We start from the raw sequence: 11,002 nt of genomic DNA, 5'->3' as shown, positions 1-11,002 counted from the left end.
CTTTTTTAATAAATTCCACAGCAATACCATTCAAACCCGCCGCCTTGCCAGCTTTCATCTTCTGCAAAGCTTTCACTACCTCTTCTCTGTTTACCAAATCATTCTCCCTGACCCTCACACTTTGCACACCACCTAGACCAAAACACTTTTAGCAACCTCTCCTAGTTGCTAGACTGTTTTTGTGTTACAGGTATTCAATCCATTGGATCTTTTTAGAAGCTTTGACTATTTTTTTTTAACAAATATCATTTCTTCATTTCCCTTAAGTTGTACATTATACCAAAGAGTGCTTCATCTTATGATCTACTTTGCAGGTAACACCATCACTGGCTAAATTGCTTCTCCACATGTATAGCTGGAACCAAATGGAGATTGTTGCAGGTTATCGCCAGGACTGTCACAGACTGCTTACCTCTGCACGCATCAAACCACCTACGCCGCCTCAGCAGGCAATCAGTAGTCAGCATGAGGAAGGAGAAATTACCTGTCCTGTATGCCTTGCTCCAATGTCTCCAGATAATGCGAGTCATCTCTCTTGTGGCCATACATTCTGCAAAGACTGCTGGAGCATGCATTTTGAAGTTCAGATTATGCAAGGAATGTCTACAGGTATGACTATAACACTTTTGTACTGGAATGAGAGTGAGCTGTTAGTTGAACATTATCAGGACAAGGTGGGTGTACAGTAGTAAGAAATTTTTTTGCTTTGTGGTTATCTCAGGAGTGATGATTGGTTCACCTTAATGTGTAATTTGATGAAGTTTCTATTTGGTAAAGATCATAATGTTACTACTATTATTTTTTTTTTTCCAAAAGAAGGAACAGAGAAGGGGGCCAGGTGAGGCTATTTCCTCAAAGGCCCAGTCCTCTGTTCTTAACGCTACCTCGTTAACGCGGGAAATGGCGAATAGTATGAAAGAAAAGAAAGATTTTTTTTATTATACTTTCTCGCTGTCTCCCGTGTTAGCGAGGTAGCGCAAGGAAACAGATGAAAGAATGGCCCAACCCACCCACATGAACATGTATATACATACACGTCCATACATGCACATATACATACCTATACATTTCAACGTATGCATATATATAGATACACAGACATACATATATACACATGTACATAATTCATACTTGCTTTCTTTATTCATTAGTGCCGCCACCCCACCACACATGAAATGACACCCCCCTCCCCCAGCATGCGTGAGACGAGAGGTAGCGCTAGGAAAAGACAACAAAGGCAACATTTGTTCTCACTCAGTCTCTAGCTGTCATGTATAATGCACCTAAACCACAGCTCCCTTTCCAAATCCTGGCCCCACAAAACTCTCCATCATTTACCCCAGATGCTTCACATGTCCTGGTTCAATCTATTGACAGCAAGTTGACCCTGGTATACCACATCGTTCCAATTCACTCTATTCCTTGCACGCCTTTCACCCTCCTGTATGTTCAGGCCCTGATCGCTCAAAATCTTTTTCTTTCCATCCTTCCACCTCCAATTTTGTCTCCCACTTCTCGTTCCCTCCACCTGTGACACATATATCCTCTTTGTCAATCTTTCTTCTCTCATTCTCCTTGTGACCAAACCATTTCAATACACCATCTTCTTACCCCTTCATTTCTCACTTGATCAAACCACCTCACACCACATATCGTCCTCATACATGTCATTTCCAACACATCCACCCTCCTCTGCACAACCCCATCCATTGCCCATACCTCTCAACCATATATCATTGTTGGAACCACTATTCCTTCAAAGATACCCATTTTTACTTTCCGAGATAACGTTCTCGCTTTCCACACATTCTTCAACGCTACCAGAACCTTCGCCCCCTCCCCCACCCTGTGACTCACTTCCACTTCCATGGTTCCATATGCTTCTAAATCCACTCACAGATATCTAAAACACTTCAGTTCCTCCATTTTTTCTCCATTCAAACTTAACTATCAACTGACTTGTCCCTCAACCCTACTGCACCCAATAACCTTGCTCTTATTCACATTTACTCTCAACTTGCTCTTATTCACATTTACTCTCAACTTTCTTCTTTCACACACTTTACCAAACTCAGTCACCAACTTCTGCAGTTTCTCATCTGAATCAGCTCACCAGCACTGTATTAACAGCAAGCAACAACTGACTCACTTCCCAAACCCTCTCATCCCCAACAGACTGCATACTTGCCCCTCTCTCCAAAACTCTTGCATTCACCTCCCTAACAACCCCATCCATAAACAAATTTAACAACCATGGAGACATTACGCACCCCTGCTGCAAACCGACATTCACTGGGAACCAATCACCTTCCTCTCTTCCTACTTGTACACATGCCTTGCATCCTCGATAAAAGCTTTTCACTGCTTCTAACAACTTACCTCCCACACCATGTACTCTTGATATGTTCCTCAGGGCATCTCTATCAACTCTATCACAAGCCTTCTCCAGATCCATAAATGCTACATACAAGTCCATATGTTTTTCTAAGTATTTCTTACATTCATTCTTGAAAGCAAACACCTGATCCACACTTCCTCTACCACTTCTAAAACCACACTGCTCCTCCCCAATCTGATGCACTGTACATGCCTTCACCCTCTAAATCAGTACCCTCCCATATAATTTCCCAGGAACACTCATCAAACTTATACCTCCAAACACTCACCTCCATCTCCTTTGCCTTTGTACAATGGCACTAGACATGCATTCTTCCAATCCTCAGGCACTTCACCATGAACCATACATATATTGAATATCCTCTCCAACCAGTCAACAACACAGTCACCCCCTTTTTTAATAAATTCCACAGCAATACCATTCAAACCCGCCGCCTTGCCAGCTTTCATCTTCTGCAAAGCTTTCACTACCTCTTCTCTGTTTACCAAATCATTCTCCCTGACCCTCACACTTTGCACACCACCCCGACCAAAACACCCTATATCTCCCACTCTACCATCAAAATTTGATGATACTCTCTCACCCCAACTCTCATTTGCCATCTTTTTCACCTCTTGCACCTTTCCGTTGACCTCTTGCCTTTTTCTTTTATACATCTTCCAGTCATTTGCTCTATTTCCCTGCAAATATCGTCCAAATGCCTCTCTCTTCTCTTTCACTAACAATCTTATTTCTTCATCCCACCACTCACTACCCTTTCTAATCTTCCCACCTCCCACCTTTCTCATACCACATGCATCTTTTGCACAAGCTATCGCTGCTTCCCTAAATACATGCCATTCCTCCCCCACACCCTCATTTCATTTGCTCTCACCTTTTACCATTCTGCCCTCAATCTCTCCTGGTACTTCCTCACTCAAGTCTTCTTTCCAAGCTCACTTACTCTACTCTCTTCTCTCCAACATTCTTCTTTTCTGAAAACCTCTACAAATCTTCCTGTTATATTGTGTAAAATTTAGTAATTCTAATGACACTACATCTTGTGATTTAACCATTCCAAAAAGGCTAGGTGACACTTTTCCAGTCTGATCCCACTTGCTTCAGCTGTATACTTAAGGTTTTGCGTGGATAGTACTTAGTAGTTAGTAGGCAGCCAATAACCAAGGGGTATCTTACCATTACTACCTGATAAGGTATCAGGAGGGTTAGTGATTACATCAGAGTGAGAGTGAGCCAGCACTTCATTGGTTGTCACGTTGCACTCCTCTGACCCAGGTAGCTTCATTTTGTTCTTGTTTCACCGACATATGGACCACTGGCATTCTGTACACAAACATACAATCTCTCCTTGTCACACATAGCACTTAACAGCACTTAACTCACTCAGCTACTATGTAACTCTAGATTTTACTGCAGAAGCACAATGCGCTAACCCTATCTTTTGGCAGAATTTTAGGAGCAGTAGGTAGGAACATTTTGGCTGGAGCACTAGGTAGAAGTAGTGGGTAGGAACATGAGGCAGGAGCATTAGGTATAGGTAGTATGTTTGAACATCAGGCAGGATGTTAGGTAAAAGAACTTAGTGGCAAGATTATTTAGGAGTTCTGCAAACACTGTGCTAGAGTTGCCATCTGCCTGTTGTCTGTTAAGGGTTAGGCAATGAAGGCTAAGAAGCAACACTGGAGTGAAGGATGGAGTGAAAGTTGCTTTGAGTGATCATGGTCTGAGATTGCAGGAGGGTGTGAAGCATGCATAGAATGAAGTGAAGTAGAATAAAGTGGTATGCAGGGGGCAGTGTACTGTCATTGAGCTGAAGTAGGGTATGTGAAGCAGTCAGGGGAAACCGAGGAACAGCTGTAGGACTTGGCTGTAGATAGGGGGGATCTAGTTTAGTTGCATCATATATGACAACCTTGTCTGCCAATCCATGGTTCAACTGCTCTTGTTCTGAGGCCATTTAGGCAAATGGTCAGACTTATTGGGTTTGGAGAAACTCTCTTTCCCTGTAACTCCCATTTAGTATTTATCATTGCCTGTAATCGCAAAACCCCTGGTTATGGTGCTACACAAGAACACTTGGTTAGAACGCCATATTAGAACTGATTAGAATGCTTCACAAGAACTGGTTATCTGAGAGGCAAAGTGTTCCTTTATACAGAGGAAATGCAATAACCTCTCCATCATCCTCTGATAGGTCTTTCTTGTCTTTTGGGAAGGGCATCACAAACAAATTCTGTCTCTCCACCTTTCCTTCACTTTTTCATCCTCGTATTATAGCTACCTCTCCCATAGACAAGCCAACACTCTTTGGTTCCTGTTTCTCCTCAAACTCCACCATGGATGACTAACATTCCTTCACCCCCTGATGCTCCTCTCAATAATCCTATGCCCCTCTCCAAAATCTTTTTTTGGATAATCAGAGAATTACTTCTGTCTTTGGACACATGTCTGTGGTCCTCATGGCATCCCCTGTGTACTGAAAGAGTGTGCCTCTGAACTCGCACATGTGCCTGCTCATGTGTTCAGATTCTTTGTAATAAACAGGACTTTTTCTTATTTTTGGAGGCATCTCTTGCTACATCCATTCCTTAAGAAGAGTGACCATTCTAACCCCTTGAACTATTGTCCTGTTGCTCTGACATCTACCATTTCCAAAGTCTTTGAATCCCTTCTCATATACCGTATTCTTAGACATATTAAATCTCAGTCTTTCCCTTTACCCTTGAGCTTTGTTCCACTCAGAGCCAGAACATCCAGGTTCCTTTCCTCAAACATACTACCTATCTCTCCTTTTTTCTCATCTTGGTTACATCCACACACATTTAGACACCCGAATCTGAGCCTTCGAGGAGTATGAGCACTCCCCACGTGACTCCTTCTTCTGTTTCCCCTTTTAGAAAGTTAAAGTACAAGGAGGGGAGGGTTTCTAGCACCCTGCTCCTGTCCCTTTAGTTGCCTTCTACGATGCGTAAGGAAGGTGTGGGAAGTATTCTTTCTCCCCTATCCCCAGGGATATGTCTTGGGAGTAAAGTCAGGGGTTAGTGAGAGGACCAGAGCAAGGGAAGGAGTAGCACTACTCCTGAAACAGGAGTGGTGGGAGTATGTGATAGAGTGTAAGAAAGTAAACTCTAGATTTATATGTGTAAAACAGAAAGTGGATGGAGAGAGATGGGTGATTGTTGGTGCATATGCACCTGGGCATGAGAAGAAAGATCATGAGAGGCAAGTGTTTTGGGAGCAGCTGAGTGAGTGTGTTAGTAGTTTTGATGCATGGGACCGGGTTATAGTGATGGGTGATTTGAATGCAAAGGTGAGTAATGTGGCTGTTGAGGGAATAATTGGTGTACATTGGGTGTTCAGTGATGTAAATGGAAATGGTGAAGAGCTTGTAGATTCGTATGCTGAAAAAGAACTGGTGATTGGGAATACCTGGTTTAAAATGAGAGATATACATAAGTATATGTATGTAAGTAGGAGAGATGGCTAGAGAGTGTTATTTGATTACGTGTTAATTGATAGGCGTGTGAAAGAGAGACTTTTGGATGTTGATGTGCTGAGAGGTGCAACTGGAGAGATGTCTGATCATTATCTTGTGGAGGCGAAGGTGAAGATTTGTAGAGGTTTTCATAAAAGAGGAGAGAATGTTGGGGTGAAGAGAGTGGTGAGAGTAAGTGAGCTTGGGAAGGAGACTTGTGTGAGGAAGTACCAGGAGAGACTGAGTACAGAATGGAAAAAAGTGAGAACAAAGGACGTAAGGGGAGTGGGGAAGGAATGGGATGTATTTAGGGAAGCAGTGATGGCTTGCGCAAAAGATGCTTGTGGCATGAGAAGCGTGGGAGATGGGCAGATTAGAAAGAGTAGTGAGTTTAGGGATGAAAATGTAAGGTTATTAGTGAAAGAGAAGATACAGGCATTTTGACGATTTTTGCAGGGAAATAATGCAAATGAGTGGGAGATGTATAAAAGAAAGAGGCAGGAGGTCAAGAGAAAGGTGCAAGAGGTGAAAAAAAGGGCAAATGAGAGATGGGGTGAGAGAGTATCATTAAATTTTAGGGAGAATAAAAAGATGTTTTGGAAGGAAGTAAATAAAGTGCATAAGGCAAGAGAACAAATGGGAACATCTGTGAAGGGGGCTAATGGGGAGGTGATAACAAGTAGTGGTGATGTGAGAAGGAGATGGAGTGAGTATTTTGAAGGGTTGTTGAATGTGCTTGATGATAGAGTGGCAGATATATGGTGTTTTGGTCGAGGTAGTGTGCAAAGTAAGAGGGTTAGGGAGAATGATTTGGTAAACAGAGAAGAGGTAGTAAAAGCTTTGCAGAAGATGAAAGCCGGCAAGGCAGTGAGTTTGGATGGTATTGCAGTGGAATTTATTAAAAACCTGGGTGACTGTGTTGTTGACTGGTTGGTAAGGTTATTTAATGTATGTCAGACTCATGATGAGGTGCCTGAGGATTGGCGGAATGCTTGCATAGTGCCATTGTACAAAGGCAAAGGGGATAAAGGTAAATGCTCAAATTACAGAGGTATAAGTTTGTTGAGTATTCCTTGGAAATTATATTGGAGGGTATTGTTTGTGAGGGTGAAGGTATGCACAGAGCATCAGATTAGGGAAGAGCAGTGTGGTTTCAGAAGTGGTAGAGGATGTGTGGATCAGGTGTTTGCTTTGAAGAATGTATGTGAGAAATACTTAGAAAAGCAAATGTATTTGTATGTAACATCTATGGATCTGGAGAAGGCATATGATAGAGTTGATAGGGATGCTCTGTGGAAGGTATTAAGAATGTTTGGTGTGGGAGGCAAATTGTTAGAAGCAGTGGAGAGTTTTTATGAAGGATGTAAGGCATGTGTATGAGTAGGAAGAGAGGAAAGTGATTGGTGCATGATGTCTCCATGGTTGTTTAATTTGTTTATGGATGGGGTTGTTAGGGAGGTGAATGCAAGAGTTTTGGAGAGAGGGGCAAGTATGCAGTCTGTTGTGGATGAGAGAGCTTTGGAAGTGAGTCAGTTGTTGTTCGATGATGATACAGCAATGGTGGCTGATTCATGTGAGAAACTGCAGAAGTTGGTGACTGAGTTTGGTAAAGTAAGTGAAAGAAGAAAGCTGAGAGTAAACGTGAATAAGAGCAAGGTTATTAGGTACAATAGGGTTGAGGGACAGGTCAATTGGGAGGTAAGTTTGAATGGAGAAAAAGTGGAGGAAGTGAAGTGTTTTAGATATCTGGGAGTGGATCTGGCAGCAGATGGAACCATGGAAGTGGAAGTGAGTCATAGGGTGGGGGAGGGGGCGAAAGTTCTGGGAGCATTGAAAAATGTGTGGAAGGCGAGAATGTTATCTGGGAAAGCAAAAATGGGTATGTTTGAAGGAGTAATCGTTCTGACAATGTTATATGGTTGCGAGACGTGAGCTATAGATAGAGTTGTGCGGAGGAGGGTAGATGTGTTGGAAATGAGATGTTTGAGGACAATATGTGGTGTGAGGTGGTTTGATTGATTAAGTAATGAAAGGGTAAGAGAGATGTGTGGAAATAAAAAGATCGTGGTTGAGAGAGCAGAAGAGGGTGTTTTGAAATGGTTTGGTCACATGGAGAGAATGAGTGAGGATAGATTGACAAAGAGGATATATGTGTCAGAGGTGGAAGGAACGAGGAGAAGAGGGAGACCAAGTTGGAGGTGGAAAGATGGAGTGAAAAATATTTTGAGTGATCGGGGCCTGAACATGCAGGAGGGTGAAAAGCATGCAAGGAATAAAGTGAATTGGAACGATGTGGCTTACCAGGGTCGACGTGCTGTCAATGGATTGAACCAGGGCATGTGAAGCGTCTGGGGTAAACCATGGAAAGTTGTGTGAGGCCTGGATGTGGAAAGGGAGCCTATGGTTTCGGTGCATTATACATGACAGGTAGAGACTGAGTATGAACGAATGTGGCCTTTGTTGTCTTTTCTTAGGACTGCCTCTTGCACATGTGGGGGGAGGGGGTTATCATTTCATGTGTGGCAGGGTCGCGACGGGAATGAATGAGGGCAGACAGTATGAATTATGTATATGTGTGTATATGTATATGTCTGTGTGTGTATATATATATGTATACGTTGAGATGTATACATATATATGTGCGTGTGTGTGTGTGTGTGGACGTGTATGTATATACATGTGTATGTGGGTAGAGTTGGGCCATTCTTTCATCTGTTTCCTTGCGCTTCCTGGTTAATGCGGGAGACAGCCACAAAGTATAATAGAATGAATAGATATATAAAAAAAAATTAAATCTCAAAGTTTGTTTTTGATCATCCATATTGCTTCCGTAAGGCAAGATCCACTGGCAATATTCTTTCCTGTTACCAGTGTTTGGTCATCATCCTTGAAAAGAGTTTTGGGAATCCTATGTAGTTGCCCTTGATGTATCCAAAGCTTTTGACAGGGAGTAACATTTTGGTTTCATCTTCCCTTCCTCACTTTCCTCTCTCTTATCTAGTTTCCTCTGGCCAGTCTGTCTCCATGATTGTTGATGGATCTGCCTTCCCCCTTTCTCCATCAACAGTGCTGTCCTGCAAGGTGACCTGTTCCCAACACTTTTTCTCATTTTATCAATGATTTTCTGTCTTCCATAGATTACCAAATGCACTCATATGTTGACATCTCAAATTCTGCATTCCTCCATGTCCCCCAGTTGTGCTCCTTCTTCTCTCTCTTGATCTACATCTCATATTGACACAACTTCCTCACTAAGCTTAGACTTATTGATGGTTCTGTGAATTTACTTCTTAACTTACTGAACATACTTAGTATTACTGTAACATCCACTCTTTCTTGGAAACCCCACTTTATGGAAATAGCTAAGTCTGCCTGTATGAAACTGGGAGTCCTGTTTAGAAATCGAAAATTCTCTTCGTTTGAAAAGTTGCTCCATTTATGCAGAGGATTGAATCACTCTTTTTATGGAGTACTGTGCTCACATTCTTATTTGACAAAGCTGAGTCAAAAGCAGTCCAACTTATAAACTCTCCTCACCTAACTTCTAAACACACTGCTTATGTATTCCTGCTTCTCATCCAGTTTAGAGCCATGCACATTCAGATATCCCGGCTTGAGCCAGAGAGGAGAAGGAGGAGCCTGGCTTCTTCTCTTTCATATTGTAGAAACTGAAACTCAGGGAGAGAAGGGTTTCTGGCCCCATGCTAGTAATGATGTAGAGGTAGGAATAATAATTTATCCCTATAATCACTGTGCCGTGCTTACACCATCAGTTTATACTAACAATGTGCAACAACTCAGAACATTACTGGTAAAGTAGATAAAGGATATTGGAATACCAGAGAACTGATCACACAGATGTAACAGTAGAAGAAGCAAAGCAAGGAGTGCTCATTCTCCTTGAAAGCTCAGGATGGGGTGTCTGGATGAGTTTTCATGTAACCAAGATGAAAAGAAAGAAGGATAAGTAGTTGTTAGAGGAAAAGAACCTGTATGTTTTATCTCTGAGTGAAACAAAGCTCAGGGATAAGGGGGAAGAATTGTCTGGGTATAACTCAGGAGTAAGTTAGGGGTTAAAATGAGGGGGTTAGCTAAGGAAGGGATGGCAGTTTTGATGGAGGAGTTGTGGTCATGTGTGAAACAATCTAAGGAAGTGTGCTTATTAAAGGTTGATGTGGGTAAAAATGAATGTGGATTTTGAGAGGTGGGTGATTACTGATGTTTACACACCTGGCCACAAGAAGGAAGAAGAGGGATGAGTGATTTAAGAGCAGATGAGTGAGTCGCTTATTAGTGATGGATGACTTGAATGCAAGTGATTAATTTAGAAGTTGAGGTTAAGATTGTAGGACATGGGGTATTTAGTGATTTAAATGGAAATGATAAACAGCTTGTGGAGTTGTGTGCTGAAAAAGGACTGATGATTGGGAATACCTTGTTTGAAACAAGAGACATTCTTGAGTATACATGGATGACTGATGATTGGGAATAACTGATTTAAAAGGAGACCAACATAAGTATACATGGATGACTGTTGGAAATACCTGGTTTAAAAGGAGACATTCATAAGTATACATGGATTAGGAAGGATGTCGAGTGGGCTTCATTGAATTTTGTACTAATTGAGAGGCATTCATAGGACTTTGATGTGCTGAGAGTGGCAGCTAGTGGGGTGTCTAGTCATCATCTGATGGAGATGACGGTGAAGATTTGTGAAGGCTTTCAGAAAAGAGGAAATTTTGTGGGTGAAAAGAGGTTGATGAAAATAAAGAGCTTGGAAAAGGGGCTTATGTGAAGAGATACTAGGAGAGTTAGAATGGTAAAAGTGGTGAGTAATGAAATTAGGGGAGTGGATAAAGAATGGGAGATGTTTAAAGAAGTAGAGCTGGTACGTTTAAGAGAAGTGTGTGGTATGCAGAAGATGGGAGGTGGGCAGGTGGGAAAGGGTAATGAATTCAAGGTGCTAGTGAAAGAGAAGGGAAGGCATGTGACAGCAAGTGGGAGATGTACAAAAGAAAGCATCAGGAGGCCAAGAAGAAGTTACAGGAGCTGGAAAAGAGGGCAAATGAGAGTTGGGGTGAGTGAGTATCAGCAAACTTCAGGGAGAATAAGAGGATGTTTTGGAAGGT

At 42.1% G+C, this 11,002-nt stretch overlaps 1 protein-coding gene across 1 annotated transcript in view; it reads left to right on the top strand.

Moving 5' to 3' along the window:
- Positions 1-285: 285 nt before the first annotated feature.
- The window catches only part of ari-2 (E3 ubiquitin-protein ligase ari-2), a 232,217-nt gene continuing 221,500 nt past the window's right edge, over positions 286-11,002 (top strand). Inside the window, exon 1 of the mRNA XM_071665846.1 lies at positions 286-609. Coding sequence (XP_071521947.1) covers positions 348-609 — 262 coding nt within the window. The 5' untranslated portion in view covers positions 286-347. The remainder of the gene's footprint in view (positions 610-11,002) is intronic.

This window comes from Panulirus ornatus, chromosome 10 (assembly GCF_036320965.1).
Source record: "Panulirus ornatus isolate Po-2019 chromosome 10, ASM3632096v1, whole genome shotgun sequence".
NCBI lineage: Eukaryota > Metazoa > Arthropoda > Malacostraca > Decapoda > Palinuridae > Panulirus > Panulirus ornatus.
The sequence above is the reverse complement of the archived record's forward strand: the minus strand, read 5'-3'. Positions and strand labels throughout refer to the sequence as shown.